This window comes from Pan paniscus, chromosome 8 (assembly GCF_029289425.2).
Source record: "Pan paniscus chromosome 8, NHGRI_mPanPan1-v2.0_pri, whole genome shotgun sequence".
NCBI lineage: Eukaryota > Metazoa > Chordata > Mammalia > Primates > Hominidae > Pan > Pan paniscus.
The window spans coordinates 132,437,853-132,464,156 of NC_073257.2; the positions used below are offsets into that span (position 1 = coordinate 132,437,853).

At 46.0% G+C, this 26,304-nt stretch overlaps 2 protein-coding genes across 11 annotated transcripts in view; both read left to right on the forward strand.

The window, feature by feature from the left end:
- The window catches only part of PLPP4 (phospholipid phosphatase 4), a 343,809-nt gene that overhangs the window by 117,666 nt on the left and 199,839 nt on the right, over window positions 1-26,304 (forward strand). For 3 of the 10 annotated variants that reach the window (XM_034931607.3, XM_003825658.6, XM_063607535.1), the window contains one exon: window positions 13,862-14,429. The exons of 3 other annotated variants lie outside the window; for them this stretch is intronic. In XM_034931607.3, coding sequence (XP_034787498.2) covers window positions 13,862-13,952 — 91 coding nt within the window. In that variant the 3' untranslated portion in view covers window positions 13,953-14,429. Of the gene's footprint in view, window positions 1-5,463; window positions 7,202-13,861; window positions 14,430-26,304 lie in introns of those variants that run through there. 4 more of the 10 variants (XM_055093397.1, XM_034931613.2, XM_034931612.2 and 1 more) reach the window with 3 other exon arrangements.
- Window positions 22,731-23,345, forward strand: LOC130540566 (uncharacterized protein encoded by LINC01561). Its single transcript, XM_057299014.1, has one exon. The coding sequence runs from the start codon at window positions 22,868-22,870 to the stop codon at window positions 23,252-23,254; it is 387 nt and encodes a 128-aa protein (XP_057154997.1). The 5' UTR covers window positions 22,731-22,867; the 3' UTR covers window positions 23,255-23,345.

Sequence of the window (26,304 nt, forward strand, 5' to 3'; positions counted from 1 at the left end):
AATTGGAGCTCTTCTTCCTCCTTCATGCTCCAGGAGACTGCTTGAGTCCTGCCAGAATGTCAGGCCCTTTGGTTTAGTGTCACCCTTGGCCTGAGACCCAAATGTGATTTTCCTGCTGGATCACTTGCCTCAGTCCTCAGAGTTGGTGCCAAGTGGTTTTTGGCTTCGTTTGCTTATCAAATCCAGCCTACAAGGACGTATTTGTCACCATGGATGCTCTTCCGAAAGGTATATCCAGCCAGGGATTCATTCCAGTAATGCTCACAGCAGCAGCTGCAAGCCTGGGGTGAGGTTTGCCTATATATATATATATATATATATATATATATATATACACACATATACATACATATACACACACACACACACACACATATACATATATATACATACATACATATATCAGTCCTGGGATATTTGTTAAAAATCAAAATAACACAAAACAAGGGAGGGGCTTGTTCCTGAAATATAACTAAACCATGCCATGTCCTTCTGCAGACAAACTGCAGCTCACAGTCTGTCTGAAAGACAACCACCACCTGCCAGAGCACACAGAGAGCTGAGACGGAGGCGATATCCATGGGAGGTGTGGCCTCTGGGAAGCGTGGGGTCTAGGGCAGGGTTTCCCAAGGGCAATCCTTGGATCACCTTGATCAGGCTGCCCTGAGCTAGAAATTGGACTCTCTAGGGGTGCATCTGGAGCAGTGGCCTACAATCTTCCTGGATAATAACAAGCCTGTCATTGCTGATGAAGTCTAAGAAACACTGGTAAAGAGCTCCACCATATGTGTCCATTTTAACCAAACAAAGCAAAGAAAGTGTGCCTGAATCCAGCTTCTTTGGGTGAATGGGCTCTCCTCTCCCTTTCTTGTTTTCCGACTGTTGCTGGGCATTGTTCAACTCCTTCCTCTCTCTGTCTTTGCAGCCAGCTGCCTTGCAGGACTGCCCTCTTCCTACCTTTTCCGGGGGTTTGTTGCAGTGGTAATGAGGCAATGGATGGGGACAGGGTTGAGGGGAACTCCTAGCTGAGAGCCCCTCCTTCCTCATCTTCTCTGGAGACCTTGTGCTCCTTCCAGCACTACACAGCTTCTCCTGTTCCTTCCTGGTCTCATCCCTACCCCGTATCCTCCTGGAGCTCATGCTCTGGGTGTCCTGTGACCCCAGCAGGAGCTTTGGGCTGGAGGATGAAGGGTATAGGGAAAGAGATGCTGACATGGTTTGGACAGGTGGATGCAGCAAGCATCAAGTGCTACTAAGGTCTGAGGCCCTCCTGATGGGGGAGGTCAGAACAGGGTCACAGGTCTGAACCTGCCCTTGTTCTGTTTTTATCAATGACTTGGATGAAATTCTGGATGATAAGAAGCCACATCATGAGACGGAAGGATGGACAGAGTCACTGGGCCAACAAAAACAGAGGCACAGCCCCCCATTGGAACTGGGAATATGTTCCCGCAGAATTGTTTCCCACCTATGTGGGTTAGGGCATTTCCCCATGAAGAATATTACGGGCCAAATGGCCTTTTATGGACTGCTTCTCATTGATCCCTTCTGAGCCAGTTTCCTCTTTGAGCATGGGAACTATCCCTAATATTTCACAGAGCTTTTCATAGATTGAATGAAATAATGGATCCAAATGTTCTTTGTAAATGGAAATTTACTACACACATGCAAAGTGGTATCGTTGCTTAGTACATTTTTTCTAAGGAAGGATGCATTGTGTTTCCCAAACAACTGACTTGGAGGCAGACTTTTTTTTTGGAACATGATTTATTTGTAAGTTATGAATGCCAGGTTTTCACTTTTATTCAACCACTTTGGATTCGGGGAATGATTGGGGGTTTCAGAATTGAATCAATTTTTCCTTTATCTTGGAGTCAGTAAGAGCATTTGCATAGTACTAACAACCTAGGATGTGAGGCTGGCGTGTCTTCAGCACTCTCTGGCCCTACCCTGTTTTGTTCCTCATTTCCTAGCTGTGGTAGTATAACGTGGCCAGAGTAAAGGAATGTGGAATCACAGCTCTTGTCTTTAGGGAATGGTGAATTTATGCTGCAGCTGGTGTACCCAAGGCCTGTTGGCAACTGGGGCTTTGAAACCATACTATCCAACAGGCACAGAAAGGAACTATGAGCAGTCAAGGGAGAATATTCATCCTGCGTGGGCTGTTGGGAAAGCAAAGCAAGAGAATTTATGTTCAGTGATGGTTAGAACCATATTTGGGAATCAAACAAAAACTGCATCATGGTAGACTTCTGCAGCCAAACTGAATGTGCATCTCTTGGTACAGGTTATTGATATAGCCTAAGGACCAGTTCAGCTCTGCCATTATGTGTTCAACTTATACCCTTGGAGTCAGCCAGGAGAGGAACTCAACTTCCCTTGGATGCTCTAAAGGGCTCTGAATCAGGCTCATTTTACCTGAGTTCCCCTTCATGAGGCTATCTGCCACTGTCCACACCAGTTGTTTTCAATCTCTCAGGGGACATTTAGCAATGTCTCTAGACATCTTCTTGGTTGTCACAACTTTGAGGGGTAGGTGCTACTGCCATCCAATGGGTGGAGGGTTAGAGACTAGGGATGCTGCTAAATGTCCTACAATCACAAGACCCCTCGCCCACTAACAAGGAGTTATGCAGCCCCAAATGTCAGTACTGCCCAGGTTGAGAACCCCTGTTCTACATCATACCCCAGCTCCATATTTCTTTTCCCTGTTACATGTTGAGAAGCAGCAATGTTCTGGGAGTGGGAAGTTTTGTTCATTCAACACTCAATTATTAAGGGAGAAATCAAGGAGACCTCAAGGGTTTCCCACTGGGAGGAGGGATGCGGAGTGAGGTCTTCAACTGCAGTGTAGGTGGATGTTTCAGGCAGGATGCCTGATTAAGATAAATAACTTGTTTTCCTTTGGTGAACTGAGCTGCCCAGTGACTGTGGGCGGGGGCCATCCATCATGGTGAGAATTCACATGGAGCCCCGTTAGCATCAGCAAAACTCAAGTCCCCCTCATTATAGACTTTAGTTAACAGCATTCATGTTGTGAGATTTTATGACTCCATTTCAATTTTGATTTAAGCAACTGTGCCTAATGTGGAAATACATCCAATTACTCGATTACACATTCATATCCAATAAATAGTCTATAATCTCCAATGACTCTCTCTCTCCATTATCATGGTTATTTTCTGCTATTGACACTCCCTGGTCTTTTCTGCCTCCCCAGCCCACTCCAAATATACAAATCTATTGTTTTATTAAGTGAGGAAAATACAGAGGCACAGGCCATGGCATAGGGAAGGAGACACGAAACATTTAGCAGAACTTCCCCAGACACAAAACCAGCGGGATCAATACTAAATCTCTGTGTGGCTGATGTGGCCTGTGTCCTTGTGACATTCTGGCTTGCAGGTCAACTGGAAGCTGGAGAGTTTCACAGATGATGCTAACTACAAAGCCCAGTGCCCTCTCAAACAGGCTCATCTTTGTGATTAACAATGTGTTTAACAGCGCTCAAACTTGTGGAATCCCCATACTAGAGAAAATAAATGCAGAGAAAGAGCAGAGCATGTCATTAAACTGACTCCTGCCTCTATTCATGCTCTTATGTGATTACGATTTCTTGTCAATGGAGGGTTACAACTACTAGTGGCAGGAATGTGGTGTTTGCTCCATCACTGGACTTAATAATGAGCTCCCCTGACCCCTCAAGTCCCTGCACCTGAAACCAGCCTCTCCCCATGTGACTTTAGGTTTGGAGGTAACATTTTACACACTTGTTTCTCTAATCATAGGTCATTTTAAGCAGCCCTGGGTGCCTGCGTGGTGTTTCATTATAAGAAAGAACATCCCCCTCTGGATGTAATCTAGGGAAACAGGTCTCAAAGAATGAAACATTCATTTGTTCCCACCCAGACTAAGGTTGGAAAGCGTCTCGGTCATTCACAGACACAGTTGTCTAACCGGGCTGAAGTTTTCAAGATGGCCATTATTGCGTTCGCCTGCTTTCCCAGACTGGGCTGTGAAGGGTCTGTGATTTGAAATGAACTAAATATAGTTACCAAGCTTCAGGAGATTACTGACCCTGCAAATGCAGGTGTTTTGGTAGTTGGATATTGTGCTGGACTATTTCATGTGCCACAAAATACTTCTGGCCTCAAGAAGCCCAGGCAGAAGCTATTCCCTTTGGAGAAACCCTTTTTTCAAAGCCTGATGGCATTCTACAACTCACAGGACTCTCTTGAGTTCTCCTTCCTTTTGTTACTGATAAACCCAGTAGTCCCAAAGATGGGATCCTTCCCTGTTCCATGTGACAGAGCCATTACATGAAATCAAAAGTGAGCATCAAGCAGAGTAAGCTTTATTCCATGGCCAAAGAATGGAGAAGTTGAGGCCGGGTGCGGTGGCTCACGCCTGTAATCCCAGCACTTTGGGAGGCCGAGGCGGGCAGATCACGAGGTCAGGAGATCGAGACCATCCTGGCTAACATGGTGAAACCCCGTCTCTACTAAAAAAAAAAAAAATACAAAAAAATTAGCCAGACTTGGTGATGGGCACCTGGGCACCTGTAGTCCCAGCAACTCGGGAGGCTGAGGCAGGAGAATGGCGTGGACCTGGGAGGCAGAGCTTGCAGCGAGCCGAGATCATGCCACTGCACTCCAGCCTGTGCGACAGAGCGAGACTCTCAAAAAAAAAAAAAAAAAAAAAAGAAAAGAAAAGAAAGAAAGAAAGAATGGAGAAGTGGGAACACAGCTCTCAGATGAACTTCTCAGCTAGTGAGCAGTGAAGGGATTAAAATATAGGGTTTCTCTAATGAAGAGGTCAGGTAGTAAAATCTAGGGGAGGAATAATTGGATCTTTTTCTGGAAATGGATGGTGAACTCCTGGGAACCAGAGTGCTGCCTTCCTTTTATGGCTTCTTCCAATTGTTGTCATGGCAATTGTCAACTGTCATGGTGCTAGTGAGAGTGTCATTTAGCATGGAAATTAGATGATAATGAAGCCTGAGGTCTTCTTGAAGTTGTTCTGTCAGCTGTCTTGGTTCTAACCAGTTTCAGGTAGTCCAGTTACAAAGGGAACTTTTTACCACAGGGGTCTCATTTCTTAAAGATAAACAGGGAGGGGTGTAAATCCAGCTATGTCATGTAAGCCTTACGCTGAGTAACACCTTCCCCTTCCCTCCCCTCTGTCTCTGTCTCCATCTGTCTGTCTGCCTCTGTCTCTTACACACACACATACACCCACACACAAACGGCTGAGGGACACACACTGTTATAAGCAGGCCTCCCTTGTGCTGTCAGAAGCAATCTGTAGATTTTCTAAATGAAGTGACTTGAAAAAGATCCCTTGGAACAATATGATTGTTTCTGCCAAAAACCTGCCAGCCCTGGGTAGAACAAAAACACTGAAATTCTCCCTCTAATATCCTCAGCCCAAGTGAATTGATCTCACCTCATTTTCCCTCCACAGTTGGCTGCTGTGTATGGCAGGGCCCACAGTCACATTTACCATCGGCTGCCAACCCTCGCCTCTGTCTGGGAACCTCTGAACCTTGACTGCCCATCTAAGTCCACCCGCCTCTGTGTTGGTGCCTAGGAGAGCGTAAGAAGCCTCAGCCCCTGGCTCACGCGTCCCTCCAGTCAAAGTCCACTGCATAGCCTGCTTTCAGCCTCAAGAGAGGCATTCTCAGTCAGGACTTCTGCCCTCTTCCTGCCTCCAGGATAGCCCTGGTGTTTCCCCGTGATGTAATTCCCAGGGAAGATGGACGTTGATTGCTCCCAAGTCTCACTGGCATCCTTCCTTTGTTTTACTCAAGGGAACCTGTCTCTTCTCAGCTTTCTTTGGTGTTCTGTGGTTCCTCCTGCTCAGCATATTTATAGACTCCAACTTTTCCTTCCCACTCTGGTCTAGTGATCATCACTTGTTGCCTGAATCATTGCAGAAGCCTCTCAGCCTGGCTCCCTCCTTCCTTCTTTGGCCCTCAACTGCATTTGGAATGTGCCTTTAGAGCCTGCGTTAGCACATGTCACTTTTGCAAAAATCCTCCAGTGATTCTCATTTCGCTCAGCATCACAGCCTGTGTCCTGCCATGGTCCATAAGATCTGCTCCCTCCGTACCTCTTTGATGCTATGTTCAAGCTACTTGTCCTCCTCGTTCACATGATTGCATCGCTTGAGCTGCTTGCTACTCCTTGAAGAGGCCCATCCCATCCCACCTCAGAGCCTTTCCACAGGCTCCACCTTGTGCCTGGAATGCTCTTCTTCAGATGTGGGCATGGCTTGTTCTCCTCTGCCTCCTAAACTGGGCTCAAGTGTCACCTTCTCAGTCTCGTGATGCCCACTCCACTTGAATTGCAGCCCCTTCCCCACATGCCATGTCCCTCTCCCCTTGCACATTTACCACCTTCTGACAAATGAAGTCATTTATTATGTATTGATTATTATCTGTCTCTAACCACTAGAACAGGGGTTGGCAAACTTTGTAAAGGGTCAGATATCAATATCTTAGGCTGTATGTGGCCATGAGATCTTTGTTGCAACTATTCAGTTTGGCTGTAGTGCACGGAAGTGGCTATAGACAATATGTAAAGGAATGTGTTCACTTAGTTTGCTGGCCTCTGCGCTAGAATATAATACCCATGTGAGCAGGGATTTAGGTCTCCGTTGTTGGCATGGCACATAGTAGGTACTTGTATCAGGGTCCTAAGGCTGCCATAGCAAAGTACCAAAAACTGGGTGGCTTAGAACAGCAGAAAGATATTGTCTCACCGTTCTGGAGGCTGGAAGTCTGAAATCAAAGTGTTGGCAAAGCCACCCTCTATCTGAAATCAGTAAGGGGAGGATCCTTCTCTGCCTCTTCCAGCTTCTAGTAGCCCCAGATGTGCCTTTGCTGATGGCAGCATAATTCCAGTCTCTGCCTCTCTCTTCCCATGGTGTTTTCTCTGTGTGTCCTCACATCAGCTTCCCTCTTCGGGTGTCTGTCTCTGTGTCCAAATTTCCCCTCTTTATAAGGACACCAGTCATATTGCATTAGGGCCCACCCTGATTATCATATTTTAACTTGATTACTCCTGTAAAACCCTATTTCCAAATAAGGTCACATTCTGAGGTCCTAGGGACTAGGACTTCAGCATATCTTTCAAAAGGACACAATTAAATTTATAACAGTCTTCAATACATATGTGCTGAATAAATAAATGAGTTTGACTAAATCATGTTCCTTTCTTACTAATATCATTTTTTCTTTGGGCTGGTTTTGCTAGTAACTTATTCTCTACAAGTTCTTTCCTTTTAAAAATAAACAAAAGGTTACACTGTAAATATTCCCTCCCTCCCTCCCTCCCTCCCTCCCTCCCTCCCTCCCTCCCTCCCTCCCTCCCTCCCTCCCTCCCTCCCTTCCTTCCTTCCTTCCTTCCTTCCTTCCTTCTCTCCTTTCTTCTTGTCATTGTGTCTGTGTACCAGGCGTGTTCTCCACTGGGCTCAATACTGAGTAAGATGGACATAGCTGCTGTCCTCTCAGCTTATACTGTACCAGGTCTATTTTGCATCCTTCCTGCTAGGTAAGCTCTTTTATAGAAACTCAAAGTCACAGAAACATGAAGCTTCACAAGTAGCAGAATCACTGGAAAGAATAAAAGGAACAACAAAAAAATCACATGCACTTGTTGAGTTTGCCAGAGCTGACTTTTGCCCTAGTACCTTGGGTCATGGAGCCCAAGGCATACAAGGTCCCAAGTCAAGCTAGCTTAGTGATGTTGGAGGCTGCCATGGTGACAGAAGGGATGATCTTCTGGAGGACCTGACAGCACATCTTCAGAAGCCTTTCTGCTTGTTTGTGCCACAACAGATGAGGGCAGCCTGGCACCTCAGTATGGCAGAACTCATAAGGTCCTTCCTGTCCTTTGACCTCATGGCAAGAGGGCAGGGTTTTGCCAATGTTATAGGTAAGGATTCAAATCCAGGCTGCCTGATTGAAAGTCACTCTTTCCACTACCATTGGAGTTTATCTGGCTCATCTGGTGTCAATTCTCTCCTCTCTTTTTAAAGAACAGCTTTCTTTATAATTCTCAATTATAAAATTCTCCCTTTTAAAGTACAGAAACATTTTTATATATCCAGAGTTGTGCAACCATTACCACTATGTAATTCTAGAACATTTTCATCACCCCAAAGAAACCCTTATCTCTCAGCAATCACTTCTCATTTCTTTGTGCCTCAGGCCCTGGCAACCACTGATCTACTTTTTATCTCTATGGGTTTGCCTATTCTGCACATTGCATATAAATAGAACCATACAATGTGTGGCCATTTGTGGCTGGTGATGTTGATTCTTTAGTGCCTCTTGTAGATGTTGTTCAGCTCATGTCAGTTCCCCATTTACTGAATAAAAGTCGGCTGAGCTCTGGGAAATAAATAGGAATGAAACATCCCAGAGTCCTAGGTAATGACATGTAGTCGGGGAGATAGATTCAGAAACAGGAAACACCACTGGTGGTAGGTGTGAGGCCACAGAGTGCGTAGATGGCAGGCCAGAGAGAGAGCAGGGCCCCTGGTCCATGCTGAGGGCTCCACAGAGCCACAAAGGGACATGGAAAACATTCTGCTCCAGCCTACACCAGATGACTGGTCAACTTGTGTCCTGTAGTCTTACAAAGACACTACCCCTCTCTTAAAAGATGGGTCTATCTTCAGTTTCTTAGATTTACCAAGCCTCCTTTGTCATCAGCACCTTCTCACATACCCTTCTCTCTGCCTGGAAAACCACCAGTGCCCTCGTTTCATCTACTCCTCAACTTCTCCTGGTTAACTCTTGCTCATCCTTCAGGTCTTAGCCTGAGGGTCATGTCCTCAGCAAAACCTCTGCTCCAGAATAGCCCAGATCTCTGTGCTGGGCGAGCTCACAGACCCTCACATGTTTCCTTCATGGTGCTTATCATAGCTGCAAATTGCTGATACGGCTGTCATTGTTTAGTGTCTGTCTTGCCCCTTTGCTGGAAACTCTGGGACAGCAGGGACTTGTCCCATCGTTCAGCCTGTGTCCTAGACTTGGCCATCATGCCCGACCCCTGATACATATGCAGTGCATGTGTATGAATGAATGGCATCAGTGCTACGTAAGGAGACAGAAGTATTTTGTATTCCAAAGACACTGAGATCCATTTATTTCCCTTTTGAGACTTCTAGTTGATTTGGGGCAAAGTTAATCCCAAGTGTTTTTCCCCCAATAAGGACTTTCTTGTCCCCTGCTTGCCTGTCTATCAAGAGGATACAAATGCGATTTCATCAAAATAGCAATAGCCCACTTGAGGCAATTGATGACAAGCTCCTTCATAAAGTAAGTTATTGTTTGGATCTTGTTCACCACCTTTGTAATAAACACAGCCCCAAAATGACTTTGCTGAGAAGCAGCTTGGATAGACCTTTCATTGTCCTTGTTACTTCTCATAACTCCCATAGCACCTGTGATATCACTTTTCACTCATTCCATTAAATGGGAAACAGAATTGGCAGGAATTGTCATTTCCATGCATGCTGCTATGTCAGTAAATCTGGGAAACATTCTTGGAATGGTTTGATGTCTTTTGGTCAATGATCCACCTAATGAAATGCTGCTTCAGAAAATAGAATGTTGAATGGTGTTATTTGTAGGTTTTGCTCTTTGGTCTGTTTAGTCAGTGGCTCAACTGCAGATGTTGTGGATCGTTTTAGATGCTAATAGAAATACCTCATGGGACTGTTTCCTGGGGTTAGAGGAAAAACAAAACAATAGTGCAACTCTAAGACCTTGAACTAGTAAAAGGCCTGACACATTTTATAGGCTGGTGGCCATAAGCTAGTGAAGAGATTCTTCATTTAAGCAACTTCATTTAATCATGTTAATTACACCCTGTGGCCCTGCTCCAGAATTCACGGTACATATTGCTTTACAATTTCTTGGGTGACAAACGTGTTTTTAAGTTCCTTAGAAGTTTATTTATGATGCTATGAAAATGTAGCCATGCCAGAGAGGTGAGATCTGTAAGCCGCTGAGTTGCTGTGTGAGGAGAAGGATGGGGCAGAATGAGAAAGCCTCCGGCAGCTCTGGAGTGGAATGTGAGAGGAATGGCAAAAGGATAGCAAGGATGGGTACTATTTTTATGTCCTATTTTGGCATGCTCTATGAAATAATCATTAGAAGTAATATATTATTAAATTATCATCACTACTAAATGAGGTGGATACTGAGATCCACAATTGAGAGAGAAGGAAACTCAGAGAGGCAAAGCAACTCACCCTGGTAGGGGCTGCAATGTCTTAGCCTTAGGATTTCTCAGCGTGGAAGATTCTTGGATCGGGGATGAGGATAAGTGGTGGTTACCTTACTGCAGCCCCAGGAGCCTCCAAATGGCCAACAGTTCTTCTCTTGGGAATGGATCTGCTGCCTCCTTTTCTTCCTCATTCTTGGGAATGCCTCTTGCTTTCCCTGCTGTCCTCCAATCCCCCCACTATCCTGATGGCTGCTCACCAAGTCTGAGCAGACACGAACATGTATTCCTTGCCTTTCTCCCAGACAGCTACTGCTCAGTCACACTGTGTTCATCAGTTGTTGAAGTTTGAACTCGTATGGGGAGAAAGCAGTGACAATTATTTGGTCTCTCCCATTGACTAGTTAGAATGACTTTTGTTTCTAACTGATATTTTATCTGAACCAAAGAGAGGATATGACCTATTTTTTTCTCTTTTCTTTTCTTTTTTTTTTTTTTTAAGGGATGAAGACTTGCTCTGTTGCCGGGGCTGGAGTGCAGTGGTACGATCTTGGCTCACTGCAACCTCCACCTCCCGGGTTCAAGCAATTCTCCTGCCTCAGCCTCCAGAGTAGCTGAGATTAAGGCACATGCCAACACACCTGGCTATTTTTTTTTTTTTTTTTTGTAGTTTTAGTAGAGACAGGGTTTCACCGTGTTGCCCAGGCTGGTCTCAAACTCCTGAGCTCAGGCAATTCGCCCTCCTTGGTCTCACAAAGTGCTAGGGGATATGACCTATTTTCTAAATGCACCTTGGTAGAGTCTCCAAATAATCTCAATGTGTGGCCTCAGTAGGCTGACTCAGGATCACATTCCTGGAACACTTATATAACAAGGCCTCTTAGCCACGTTGTACTTGTGGTTCCATGCTAATATGTTACTGATGAGGTCATCAAGAGGACCAGAATGGGAAAGGGGCATACCCAAAAACACACAGGACAGCAACCCGACCTAACCCTGAGTTACTATGTATCCATTTCCCTCAACAAACATAATTATGCTGTGAGCAAGATGTTGGCCAAGGTGCTGAAGGAATCAACAGCCAACCCTAATAGAGTTTTGAGTCCAGCATTAAACATTAAACAATCGCACAATTTGTCATTGTTCGCCACTCTAATTTCACAGGGAGTGGGGAGGGGTTATTAACATGTGTAACTGGGAGACTTGGTCTAGTCTGGAGGTCAGATGAGGCTATGTTGCACAATGATATTGAGCTCTGAAATATGAATAGAAATGATATTGAGCTCTGAAATATGAATAGAAATGACATTGAGCTCTGAAATATGAATAGAAATGATATCGAGCCCTGAAATATGAATAGAAATTGATTAGGGGAAGGCATGAGGAGAAGGGATTCCTGGGAATCCAGGATCGGAACAGCACATGTGGAGCCCCAAGAGGAGAAGCAGCACATGTATTTGAGGAACTAAAGGGAAGACCGTGGCTTCGGTAGGAGGAGTGAAGGGGAAATGGCTGGGATGGTTGGCAGGGCCAGGGATGCAGCCTTGAATGACACAGGGGCTTGGCTGTTCTGTTACAGCAGTGGGAAGGAGTCAGCCGAGCAGGAGAATGGCTGCGCCTATTTGCTCTTGAGAGAACATCACCAGCTGCTGTGTCCCAAGGCCAGTTTCAGAGCAGCGTACTGGGCCCCTGGTCTACATGCACTGAAAGCTTATGCTGCCATCACGGACATGTCTAAAATAAAAGAGCTTTTCTTTTATTTATACTTCTTTTCCTGCTTTGCTATTGTGGATTAATAAAATTACATGCATGAAATTACTAAATTTGTTTTAAAGAAGATAAAGCTATTCATTATAGAACTTTTCATGTTTTACTATTAGCTTCATAGAAACTGAAAGTAGAAGCAATTCTATGAAAGATACTGAAATATGAAAATATTGTCCCCATCCTCAAAAATTATCCCATTAGATCTGGATAGAACCAGGATACCTATAACAGGATCACAAAAAGACTGATAGGTGCAATGCACGTTTCTAAGCATTGAGCAGCTTGTTTTCTTGAAAGATACATTTCTTTGACGACCACTCAAAATGTCACCTACAGGAGATGCAGGGACATTAGTTTGTGACTTAAACTGAAGTCTTTATATAGTGCGTTGCTTACTGGGAAGCGCTGGGAAACTTGCCACCCTGAGCACTGATCCTTCAGGAAAACCATTGCCCCCTACCTGAATGCAGATGGACATACCCTTCAGCCCGTGGGGCCTGCTGCATCCTGAAGGCTGGGACCTCAGACAGTCATGTGGTTATCAAGCCTGGAATGAACCCGCCAGGGTGTGGACACAGCACCACGGACCAGTGCAACTGCAGGATCAGGACTCCAGGGTTCAAGCCCAATTCTTTTGGGGAAAATGGGGCTGATCCTCCCTGCCTATGGGAAGTCTGTACGGTTCAACAAGAGTTTCAAATTTTTTTGTTAGGGGAGATTTTCCACTGGACTAGAATCTTTTTGGCAAAAATAACCCATAGACAGTTAAAGTGAACACACACACAGATACTAAGCGAGAGTTGTTTATGTGAGCTGCTTTTATGAGGTCTCTATTGAGAACTACCTGAATGTTCTCTTTGGCAGGGGGCTGCCCTGGGGCGGAGGGCTGGTATTCCCTGCAGATGCACCCCCCTGCCTCACCTGCTCCCCTCTTGCCTCCCAGCTGGTAAGATCTGTAGCTGTTAGAGAACTGAGTCCTTCCCGCCAGAGGTCTGCTGAGTTTGCCAACACAGGCATATCTTAAAATGTTTTATTCACTTTGTCTGTGACTCAGAAGGTTCATTTCATCCCTGGGAAACCACTTACCATGAGGCAGAGACCCTGGCACCCGCTGGCTTTTCTGCAGCACACCAGCAATACTATAGGACTCTGGTGGGAACTTAATAAAGAAAAAAAAAGTTACAGCTCCCAAGATATTTAGATCCTACAGAGATGGCTTGAATTCTTCTTCCAGAATTTAGAATTGATTTCAAAAATCAGAAATACAAATCTGAGTTTATGCAATGCTCAGGTGTAAGTTAAAGAAATACAGGGAAGGACCGGGTGTGGAGGCTCATGCCTGTAATCCCAACGCTTTGGGAGGCCGAGGTGTGCAGATCACATGAGGTCAGGAGTTCGAGACCAGCCTGGCCAACATGGTGAAACCCCGCCTCTACTAAAAATACAAAAATTAGCTGAGAGTGGTGGCGTGTGCCTGTAATCCCAGCTACTTGGGAGGCTGAGGCAGGAGAATCACTTGAACCAGGGAGGCAGAGGCTGCAGTGAGGCAAGATTGCACCACTGCACTCCAGCCTGGGCAACAGAGCAAGATTCCATCAACAACAACAACAACAACACAACACAAAACAAAAAACTGGGAAGAAAGAATCAAGTACTCATTTTTTAATATTTCAGTACCAGAAATGCTGGCAGTTTGCAGAGGCCACCACTGTGGTTTCTTTCCTTTAGTCTTTCAGGGGGTCCTGTAAGCAAACCAGGTCCTAGAACAGGAAGGAAAAGTGCTTTCTGGAAAATATAACTGGCCACATTTGAACAAATGGTAACCCATTTTTCCTGCTCTGCTGTTTCCTGCCTAGATTCCTTTGTGGGTGGAGTCATCGGCCTCATTTTTGCATACATTTGCTACAGACAGCACTATCCTCCTCTGGCCAACACAGCTTGCCATAAACCCTACGTTAGTCTGCGAGTCCCAGCCTCACTGAAGAAAGAGGAGAGGCCCACAGCTGACAGCGCACCCAGCTTGCCTCTGGAGGGGATCACCGAAGGCCCCGTATGACCAGTGTCCTGGGAGGATGGACACTAAGCCCTGGGCACATCTGCCACCCTGACATCATAACACAATAGAAATGGTTTTCTGTAGTGTATTTTTCATCAGTTGTTTCTCAAAGTCATCGTACTTCTGCTTCTGTTTCACTGATGGTGTTCCTGCTACTTTAAATGTCTACTTCCAACATCCTTGAATTTGCAAGTGAAGGACACCAGGAACAATCTCTGAGAGACGTGTGGAAGAGACTGTGAAGGTGGGGTTTGGGGAGCTTGGCCGATTCGTCTATCTGAAATGTTTGCTGTAACAGCCACCTTCCTATGTTTTCATGGTTGTAAAACATAATAAAACCTCCCACGTGGAAGACTTGGTGTTGGCCACCCAGTGCAACAAGTCATTTGGAGATGCAGCAGGTTTCTCAGAGACCCAAAGCCAGCTCTGTCTGTAGGTCATTCCAGGTGCTGAGCTTGGAAGCAAAGGCTCAGAACCTTTCTGAGCCATCAGCTTCTCATAGCCCACGTCTCTAAAATAGATTTGAAACTTGGAGTGACAGCGTGAGCATTTCCAGGGCTTTTGAATCATTGAATCTGGAAGCAAATAAAATTAATAACTTCATGCACAGTCTTCCACCAAACACAATGAGCATGAAGATGCGTGAGTGCATGTGTGGGGGATGAGGTCACTGCAGTTGCCTGAGGGTTCATGGGCACAATATCCTTCCCATCTTCCAGTCTAAGTTTATGGAGCCACTTCTGTAGCTCTGCCTCATACAGTGAATTTTTGGGGCACGGGGGCTTTACTTGGCTCTTCTGCAAGAAGTGATGTGACCGATCTCACAGATCAGAAACCGCATGCCTGGGGCTCATCTCAAGGGAGTGGCTGAGTGGCCATTGGAGATAAGAAGCAACTTCAGGCTGAGAATTTTTCCCCTTTAGGATCTGAGTTTTGCAGAGCTCTGCTCTAAGGATTCTCCAAGTGGTGGTGTGTTCCTGTTCCTATCTAGCTGGCAATATTTCAGCATGATAGGACTCTGGTAGAAGGTACAAGAACAAAATCAGGAATGTGCTGTGTCTGTCGCTCAGCTCTTTGCATTGTTGAATACAGCCAGTCAATATGAACCTTTTTCAGTCTGAGTATAGAGCACGCTGCTCCTTGGCCAGCTTGTTTTTTCAAGGCAAGGAGCATCCCCTTCATCCAATTCTGATTGGATGTACCATGTGGTTCTTCAGATTCCTGGGCCTGGGTGCTACGAGGTGATGCATCTTTGCTATCCAGAGTGTCACTTTTTTTTTTTTTTTTTTGAGATGGAGTCTCGCTGTGTTGAGACTGCACTGGAGTGCAGTGGCGTGATCTTGGCTCACTGCAACCTTTGCCTCTGGGTTCAAGCTATTCTCGTGCCTCAGCCTCCCAAGTAGCTAGGACTACAGGTGCCCGCCACCACGCCTGGCTAATTTTTGTATTTTTAGTAGACATGGGGTTTCACCACGTTGGCCAGGCTGGTCTCGGACTCCTAGCCTCAAGTGATCTGCCCGCCTCGGCCTCCCAAAGTGCTGGGATTATAAGCGTGAGCCACTGCACCTGGCCAAGAGTGTTGCTTTTGGGCAGTTAGCATAACAGACTGCATTTTGAGAGACTCAGGTGGCTGCCTAAATGGTCAGCTTCTCAGCCCTGGGCTGCGTGTGCAAGTTAGAAGCATCAAAATATCTTTGATCAGCCATTTCTGTTAAGCTCCATGGGCTTAAGCTTGGAGTGCATGTACCACTGACTATGCTCCATGAGCCCCAGTGCAGCCCTCTCCAGCCCTGGTCCTTCCAAACTGGCTTTGGCACGGTCATGTGATTGTCCCATGGATGGAGTGGGAGAGGGGGAGGCTTGAATTGACTTTCATCCAAAGTCAAGCCATTGATTTTTTAAAAATTATAGCAGTTACATTGGCAAGCAACTTTGAAGATGAATGTGAGATATTTTAAGAGATAAATCATAGCAGTTGAAAAGACATAATTTTAAATTCTGAGCTAAAATTCATTTAAAATTAGAAAATTAAACAATACTCTAATTTAACTAAAAACTCTATAATTTTCAAAAATAAAGCCCAAAATAGAAATGTAGGAAAAAGATCCTTTGCTACTGTTAAAAAAAAAACCCATCCTGATGTGGCCCACATTCTTATTTGATTCTAGTTTTATCTGAGCAAGAGGAAAGGAAAAGGGTTGTACTTCAGTTAATAAAGACTTAAAATTCTGGACCATCAAGTGTAAATTTAATATAAATAATTTTATTTAAAGATAAATGGCCAGGAAGTACTCTGCAAAGTAACAACAGAGTATTATTAATGCTGATAATTACATGGAAAATCCTAAGCCTGGCCATGTAAAAGCTTTGATTAAAATAGAATTCAAATTACAGATGATGTAATAACATGAAGCTGATGGTAGGATCCTCAGGAGCCATAATGAACAGTGTAAGCCAGTTCACAAAAGGCAGGCATTTTTACAGATCCTTATGTTTCAACTTCATGCTCTATTCACGTGGAGTAAATATAACATCACAGTGTACCAATTAAATGGCCATAATGAGAACATTTATTCCTCAACCCCTGATTTTTTTTTTGGATGTGGGGTTCCTAATTCAGTCTCTTTGGAAAAGCAGGTCACACACAGTGTGAAGAGTCTGAGCCCACCCTGGGAGCTGTAGGATGCCGGAATTTCTTCCTCTTTGAGTAAACTTACTCAGAGTCCATGTTAGAGATCGGCAGCCACAAGCTCAGATACCTTGAGGTACTAGGAGGAGAATACAGTGAATGAGGCAAGTGGGGTCATTAAGGAATAGTGGAGACTGTGGAAGACTAAAAGCACACACCCCAGGGAAGTGGTGCTGGAGTGCAGTGGTGCGATCCCTGCTCACTGCAAGCTCCGCCTCCCAGGTTCACGCCATTCTCCTGCCTCAGCCTCCTGAGTAGCTGGGACTACAGGCACCCACTGCCATGCCCGGCTAATTTTTTGTATTTTTTAGTAGAGACAGGGTTTCACTGTGTTAGCCAGGATGGTCTTGATCTCCTGACCTCATGATCCGCCTGCCTTGGCCTCCCAAAGTGCCGGGATTACAGGTGTGAGCCACCGCGCCCAGCCCAAACACATATTCCCCCAAGAGAAGTCAAGAATCTTCATTTTATATGAGATTGTTTGATTTTACCTTGGGCAACTGTTTCCATTGAGATACATTAGAATGCAACCAACAATACACCCCAGTGAAAGAAGCTTAATCAGTAGGGGTCTATTAAGATTAAAAATAATAAGAAATTGAGAGGTTGGTGGTCTCAAAGCTCCCAGGCTTTCCCATCCTCTTGCTCCACCATCTTCAGTATGCCAGTGATTCTCCCTCATGATCACAAGGTGGCTGCATCATCCCCAAGAATCACATCCTCATCCCATCATGCTCAAACGAAGAAAGGAGCCCAGTCATGTGACAAGATAATTCTACTTGTCGGTCTATTTATCAGGGAAGAAAATGTTTCCCAGCACCCCTGCGAAATATCCCCTTTACTTGCATTGGCTAGAATGATGTTGGATGGCCACCCCCAGAAATCATGGGGGCTTGGAAGAGTGAATATCCAGCATTTTCAGTCTCTTTGCAGGAGAAAGATTCTACCTGCTTGGGAAAAGGGTTAAACAATGGCCATTGGGTTGACAATGAACAGCATCTGTGACAGCACCAAACTTGTTTAATTAAAACACAAAAATGGCACATCAGTCACATAAAAATGTAGAGCAGGCTGTTTGCAGTCTCCTTTAGGGCTCACATGTCTTCTTAGTGGGTTAGAATTTGAGCAGAAGAGCCGGCTCTTTAGTCAATCTATTTAGCCCTATTGAATTGCCCTTCTCCTAAAGAGCTTTTCTAGCTAAAGCCGTGGTCCTTGTTGTCTGGGCATACTCCATCTTCCTGAAGCTTCTGGCACGTTCCCCTCAGCTTTACCATTTTGAAGATACTGTTCTTTTCCTTAAACTCACCGTTTTCTCACCTCCCATGACTTATCACTTAAGATATGTCCCATTCTTTCCGGTTCAGAACAAATGGGGGTCACATTCATAGTTATCTGCTTCCTCTTCACATCTGGAGTTGACCCCACTTGGGAAGGTTCTTCTTTCCTTAGAAAAAATCCTCACACACAGGACTAGGGTTCCAGAAATGATTACTGGCAAACTTCCCTCCTCCCTCCCCACTCAAACCTACTGGTCAAAAGGGAGACCCCCAGCCTAGGTGAGCCAATCTCATCTCACTCCTAGGAGCTAGAACAGAGCTGAGCCACCTTAATGGCAGCCTCTTAGAGAAGAAAAACATAAGCCCCTACTTCCAGATACCCCAGAGTGCCCCATTTCCTGCCTGCCTGAAATGGTTGCTCAGCTCTTCTTTCAGTACTGTGAGCCACCCAGAGCCTGCCAACGCAAGCATTTTTTCCCCCAACTAGAGCTGCTTTCTGTTTCTTACAACTGAAACATCTTCTAAAGAAGAGCTTTAATTTCATCTGTCCCAGCTCTCCATATGTGGAAGAGTTATTTCCAAGAGGTGTACAGAGCACTGCGTTGATGACACCGGGCTTCAAAATTCCACTCCCACCAGTCAAAACCGAGCTTTCCAAAGGTTGGTTCATCCACCATGCAACCCCAGGTGGAAATTTCAGAGAATGCCTGGCAGGTAGTTAATCTAAACTGGCATGTTCCCCAAGTCTTTAGCATTTAGTGATTCCAAACTCTGGCACTCTGGCACACACACGAAACATCCAGCTACAGTAGCATTTCGAGGGAAGCCTGACACAGTGCTTGGATCTTTCCGTCTGTCCCCACTTCAAAACAAATAAAAGCAAAACAACAACAATAACAACAACAAAGCAAAACCATTTTCCTAAGTTTTAAAAAGTAAAATGCCAATTTCAGTGTAAAATTTACCATGAATTTTAAAGATGTGTGCTTCTTTGGGGAGTATTTTTTCCCTTGCACGTGTGTTTGTGTTTATGCCGTTAGAACTTTGATGGGCATGTCCTATCTCTTCTCAGCACGTCATGTGCTTGGGGACATGTGTACCTGCTTTGGTCAAGAAGAACTGTTAATATATTAGAAAATGGCTTTGATAGCCCCTGGCTATAACCATCCCAGGCCAAAGGAGTTCAGTCTCAATTAGGATAAATACTTTAATGTAATTTGCACCATTGCTGCTGTCTGGGAGTAGAGGAAATGAAGAACTAGAAATCTAGAAGCAGTTTTTGTTTGTGTGAAGGCAGAGGAAAAGAAGAGATGGCCTCACACCAGTGTTTCTCAAAGGGAATTTCACAGAACTGGTCCAGCTTTGTGAAAATACAATACAATACAGATGTGATTAATAGATTCTAAATTCTCCTCTTACAGATCCAAATGTAAAATAGCATATTAAAGGCTCTGAAAAGTACTGCCGTGAAGAAACATGCCCCTTTTTATTCTTTTTTTTTTTGAGACAGTCTCACTCTGTTACCAAGGCTGGAGTGCAGTGGTGCGATCTCGGCTCACTGCAAGCTCCACCTCCCGGGTTCACCCCATTCTCCTGCCTCAACCTCCCGAGTAGCTGGGACTACAGGTGCCCGCCACCACACCCGACTAATTTTTTTGTATTTTTGGTAGAGACGGGGTTTCACTATGTTAGCCAGGATGATCTCAATCTCCTGACCTTGTGATCCTCCCAAAGTGCTAGGATTACAGGCATGAGCCACTGCACCCGGTGCCCCTTTTTATTCTTTGATGACATCTTTTCATCCCAGTGCTTGCAGTGGTGCTGCCATGACTGCTTGCCAGTGGATTCTGTAAATGATCAGGAATAATAATGCTCTCAGTGACAGACAATGAGAGTAACATCTTAACACAAAATATGCTGTGTGATGGGTGGCGTCTCTTCTTGCTATGTGGTGTCTCTTCTTTTTTTGCCCTGGAAAGATCCCCAGACTGACATAGAACACAGTCACAGATGCCCTGGGGACATCATACACTGTGATGCTAAACACCTGCTTTCATCCACATACAGGGTGCTCTTCAAGGATAGCACGGAGGAAAGAACCACTTAGAATGGGGCCAGGCAGCCCTGCCAACATCTCTGCCACTTAACCTTGAGCAAACTGCTTCACACTCGTGAGCCTCAGTGTCTGCATCTGCAAAACAGGAATAACACCAACCTTATAGGACCTTTTACGATGGTTTAGTGATTTAGAATGTATTAGGTTGGTGCAAAAGTAATTGTAGCTTTGCCATTAAAAGTAATGATCAAAACAGCAAGTACCTTTGCAACAACATAATAAGATATCAGACCATGATAGTTGTGATTATTGCAGAGCTCCTGGGGTATCTGAGACATGAATAAAGTAAGCACCTGGCACTAAAACTCTCTTGTCTTAGTCTGTTCAGGCTGCTACAACAGAATATCGTAGACTTGTGGCTTATAAACAACAAAAACTTATTTCTTACATTTCTGGAGGCTGGGAAGTCCAAAACCAAGCCACCTGCTGATTTAGTGTCTGGTGAGCGTGTGCTTCAGGGTTCATAGACCCCTGTCTTTTTACTGTGTCCTCACATGGTGGCAGGGGCAAGGGAACTCTTTGGGGTCCCTCATATACGAATACTAATCCCATTAATTAGAGTCCTACCCTTATGACCTAATGCCCTCCCAAAGGCCCCCACCTCTTAATACCATAACATTGGAAGTTGGGATTTTGACATATGAATTTGGGAGGAGACATAAACACTCAGTCTGTAGCATCTCTGAAGAGTAAATAGCAATTCTGATACAAGCAGGAGAATTTCACTGGCAACACTGTTATGGTAGTCAGGTATTAAAACCCTAATTGAATTATAATCCCTCTAATCGCTGCTGCCACCAGTAGGTAATGATACAATTTATCCTCTTAGGGACAGATTCCCCCTATAAGAAGGTTGAATTAATAATACAGCAAAATTCACTATGTTGCTTTTTGGAAACATTAATATGTCTGAGGGGTATTCAACCTAAGTCAGATGTTGCTCCAGGCACCAGCTATTTGGGAGAAAAAGGCCCATCTGAGCCAAAGCCAGGGCAGGACAAGCAGCTTTAGGGGTGCTAAGGAGTGAGAAGCCTCCATACACCAGGGCTCACTCCTTAGGAGGCCTCCTGAAAGAAGGGGAGCAGGAGAAGGGCAGGGAGAACCTGCAGCTATCCAAGGAAGGGGGTGAGCTAAGCTGATGGATACTTGAATTATTGGAAAAAAGTGTGAAATTAGAAAAACCCATGAAAAGACCCAGAGGCTTGTGAGCCTCTTAGGGATTGCAGAATGTTTTCGTTCACATGGAAACCAATTGCACAAAAAGTGCTCATACCTGTATTCCAGGAGCCAGCAAGGATAGTGTGTATGCAAAGAGAGCTTCAGTGAAAGGGGAGTTTCAGGAAATGATGGACCCAGCCTTCCTTAAAAAGAGGAGTCAGACACCTCCTTGCACGCATGTGCACACATGTGTGTACACACATGCAGACACACACACACTAGAGATTGTCTAAAGGTGGGTAGTTTATATAGCTCTCCCTGGATCATATAAACTGTGTTTCACTTGGACTTGCCATTGACTGAAGCAGACTTTGTAGAACATTCCAATCTTCAGCTGGTTATCCTGGACTCCCAGTCAGCCCCATATCTATACCCTGGAGCTCTAGAAAGATCCCTTCCCGGCACAGTGGTTCACATTGTAATCCTAGCACTTTAGGAGGTGGAGGCACGAGGATCACTTGAGGCCAGGAGTTCAAGACCAGCCTGGACAACACAGTGAGGCCCCATCTCTATAACAAATTTAAAAAAAAAATAGCTGAGCATGGTGGTGCACACCTGTAATCCCAGCTACCTCTGAGGATCACTTGAGATCAGAAGCTTGAGGCTGCAGTGAGCTATGATCATGTCACCACACTTGAGCCCTAGGCGACAGAGAGGGACCCTGTCTCTAAAAACAAATAGAAAAGAATGATCTTTGAAGTCACACTCACTGCTGATAACTTGAGGGTGAACCCCCAAGGCAAAGCAGGGGCTGCCTTTTGGGGTTGATCTGATGAATATCATCAAAATAGAGTGATTTTCCACCCTCATAATGGACAAGAGCAAACTCAGCCATGCTTGGGATCAAATCCAGCTCAGATACTTTCTTGAACAAATTACGAACCTTTCAAAGATTCAGTGTCCTCATGTGTAAGATGGGGTTTTTTGTGAGGATTAAATGAAGAAAGCATGTATAGAAAGTGCTTAGTACAGGGCTTGGTACACGGTAAGTGCTCAATAAATGTTAGCTCTTGTGATTGGTCAGTGTGAGCTGTCACTGTGTTGTGAGGCACGGGCTGTTCTACATGAATGCATTTCCCAGAAGAGTCGTGTCTTGAGCCTCTCTCACATGCTGACCATTTTGTTTAAAATATTTGATAGATGAATTCTACACTCCCTGGCCTTCCTTGTCCAGAGGCTTCTTCCTAAGAACTCAGTGCCAGGATTTTGAGTAGCACTGGATATTCTGTGCAATGGGTTCATTCATCCAATTTCCACCACTTTACAGATGAACTGGGGATCAGAGAAGGCAAGCCACCTCCCCAAGGTCACACAGCTTGTGAGAGCAAGACAACAGCATCGAGGCCTATGTAATAGCAGAGCCATTGCTTCTTTGGCTCTGTGGAAGCTTGTATTGTGATATATCTGTGGTGTAGCTTTGCTGTCTCCTGTGTCAATGTCAGGAGGACAGGCTGAGCTCCTGGGACCAGAACCCCTCAGATTCCAGGAGAAGCAGAGAAAGCACAGATGGCCTGGAGAGTCCCAGGGGTGAGGCCAGCAAGTACTTTCTTCCCCCAGGTGCTCAGAGCATCCTCTGAGTTGCCAGACAGACTCCCAGAGGGGTCAACTGTGGGCCCTAAACCAGGCAGCAGCTGGGAAGCAGGCTCTCAGGGGAACTGGGGTCTCACCAGCTCAGGAGCAGGCCAGGACTCCTCAGCACAGAAGCTGGGAATCTTGAGTGTCCAGATCAGCCTGAAAATCTGGACTTGGGAAAAGCCATCTGGCTGGGGCCATCTGCATGCCGCTGTGACTGGGGCATCCTGCTGCTCTCCTCTCTCACAAGGTGGTGCCATCTGCCTTGTCACTGCTCCTCAGGACAAGCCTGACGGCTCTCCCTGCACCTCTGGCCATTGAGAATCCGGCTGCTCCATCGTGGTGGAAAATCTTCCATGCTCAGAGGGACACCTTCCGACGCTGGGGTTCTGGAGGGCCTGGTGCCACGTGACAAGGAGCTATGTGACAAGAGGGGGAGGGGTAGGAGTGGGAGACACAAGTGTGGTTTGGGACAAAATAGGGCCTGAGGCTCACGTATTATAAAACCCCCTTTGCTCTGCCTGTCTCCTTGAATTGTGGCCAGTTTCACATGGGAAGCAACGTCGAGGGATAGAGAGACTGCAGGTGAGGCCTCAGGGCTCTGCATTCCCATCCCCAAAAGTAACCAGCGTGTGGCCTTGTGGGTGTCACTCCCCTCTATGGAGTCAACTTTGTGCAGTGACATGCAGAGGCTGGACTGCTGCCACCTCATGCCCCTCCTGGCATGATGGTTGCATGAGGCTGAGTGATTTGCAGGTCTATGGGGAAGTGTCCCGCCTCAGAGATGTGGAGGAGAAGCCAGGCAGAGCGCTGTTCATTCCATTTCTTTCTTTTTTTAATCTAAAGGAGGGAAAGGGCTTTATTAACTCAAACAAAGGGATGCCATACAACTTCCCAACGATACTGTGCAGTGATGGCATTAGCTTCCACCTGTTCTTCCATTCTGGGGACAGGGTGTGAGGACTGGCTGCTCTGGGAGATGCTCTGAGCTGAGAGAGAAGAAATAGCTATGCTAATAGCTGCCCCTTACTGAGTGCTCACTCTGTGTCCGGGGCTACACCAAGTGCTTGCAGCGGGTTCTCAGGCGCACTTAGAACAGCACTGTAAGAAAGGCACTTTTGCTGCCCCTTGTGTACAGATGAGGACAAAGAGGGACAGAGAGGTTTAGAACCTTGACCTATATCACACAGCCAGTGAGCAGACGACCGGGATTTGAATCCTGCAATCTCTCTGCAGAGCCTGCACATTTAATACCACACACAGTTCTGGCCTGCAGTGAATTTGGTTGTTCTTCCTGCCTGGGGTGGTCAGTTTCCAAGCCTTTCCAGATGGACTTCTGCAGCCCAAAGCTGCGTGCTCCCCGTGCAGGCCCTTGTCAGAGCAGAGAAAGATTGCTGAAGTTGTTGTCCATCTAGATTTTTATCTTCAAAACATCGCTGAAATCAATCTCTCTTCTACCGTCTCCAATTTCCTTTGTCCTTATGGGTGGTCTACAACTTTACTATCATTTTAGTGGATGCAAGAGGAGTGGAGATAAACACGTGTTCAGCCTGCTGTGAATCTCTGCAGTGGCTATGTTGTTTCTTAAACAGATGTAATGAGGCATCTATTCCCTGTGTGCCATGTGCCCCTTGAGTAGGGGACATCTGTTTTGTGTTGTCTGTGTCTCCAGCATTAGAATGGAACCTGGCACACAATAGAGGCTCAATTAGTATTTGTTGAATAAATGAACATTAAGAAACAGAAAAGAGCCTTGTTCCTTCCTTGTGTCTCCTTCATGTTTTGTAGTCTGTTGGAATCTCATTACTAGATTATTGTTCCAGAAACATGTTCCAAGGACAGGCATGTGCAGGCAGAATGGAACTGGGAACGTAAATGGGAAGCTTGAACCTGGAAAGTCACAAGGGGGATGGAGATTTGGGGAGAAGTGGGAGCTGGGAGAGCAGCAGCCCAAGCTGAAGATCTAAGCTGGGGGTCAGGAGAGCCAGCTGAGAGCTTTCTAGGCTGCAGCTGAGCGCCCTGTCTATGGGCCTCCCAGCCTCCAGGTCACCACCCTGTGGGGAGGTGGGAGCAGGTGAGAGCATAGGTGCTGGGCCCTAGTGGACATCAAGGTGCACAGGTGGCCAGTGAATGTGGGATCCATGGGGGCAGAGGGAAGCCCTAGGATGCTGCAGAAGCCTGAGGCCAGCCCGAGGCCGGCTCTGGGAAGAGGGGGAGGCAGCTGCCATAGGTGAAGGCTCAGGAGGGCACTCAGAGATGGTGACTGGAGGCCGGCTTGCTTCTGCTTCCTCTGCCCAGAACCCCTGAATTTCAGGAAACAGAGAGGATGGAAGGACTTAGGGACTCTGGATGATGAGAGTTTCTGCAGTCCGGGACTTGCAGCATGCGTTTCCTCTGTGAGCCTGCTGTGCAGCCAGCTCCCTTCTCCCCCTGCTCTGTGCTGGTGCCCACAGAGGTGGCACTCCCTCCCAACCCCAGCACAACTGCCATCTCAGCAGTCCCCCAAGGAAGAGGCTGAGATCCTGCCTCGGGGCACCCTGAGGGGTCCACTTCACTCTCCTGACCACCCTGCCAGCCTGGACTCCCCAACCCCATTTCCAACCTCTGCACACTCCCAGCCTAGAGTGGGATTTTCTGGAAGCCTGAAGTATAGGCTGGACTGGGAGGGCTTGGCTGCAGCCTCAGCTCAGGACCACCCCCTGGTGGCCCCCTTGGGTGGGAGCCCATCTCTTGATGGATAGGTGAGCCTGTGTCCTCAGCAGTGACCTGAGCTGCTAGTTGGGGGAAGTGACTCAGCAAACTAGGCCGCTGCCAAGTGGCATCAGGATCCAAAGCATCCCCACCCAGTGGCTTCAGGTTGTTAAATTACATTTAGCCTAAAGCTGCCTCCATACATATTTTAAGTTCAGCCTAAAAGTTTCTCTAAAAGTAGGTTACATAGTGAACTGTAACCTAACTGAATGCGTAAGCAGACTATCACCTGCTCTTTTGCCAATCAGAGTTCAGCCAATCACAGGCAGCCAACTGTTCAAACCACGTTCAAATAAGGCAAACACCGAGAGCTGTAACTAATCAGCTGTTTCTGTACCCCACTTCCCTTTTCTGGACGTCACTTTCGTATTTTTGTCCATAAGTCTTCTACCATCACGTGGCTGCGTTAGAGCGTCTGTGCATCTGCTGTGATTCTTGGGGCTGCCTGATTCGCAAATCATTCTTTGCTTAGTTACACTCTGTTAAATTGAATTTGTCTAAGGTTTTTTCTCTATACAAGGTTAAGACATAACCTGTGTCTGACCCAGGGCCAACTGTGGGCTGTGTGTGGCGGGCGGCAGGGGCGTGTTATTCCCTTTCTTCCAGAGGCTGTGTTCTCA

Bases quoted from the DNA above. Each gene is read 5' to 3' on its own strand.
- LOC130540566 (XM_057299014.1), top strand. From the start codon at position 22,868: ATGGCCTGGAGAGTCCCAGGGGTGAGGCCAGCAAGTACTTTCTTCCCC.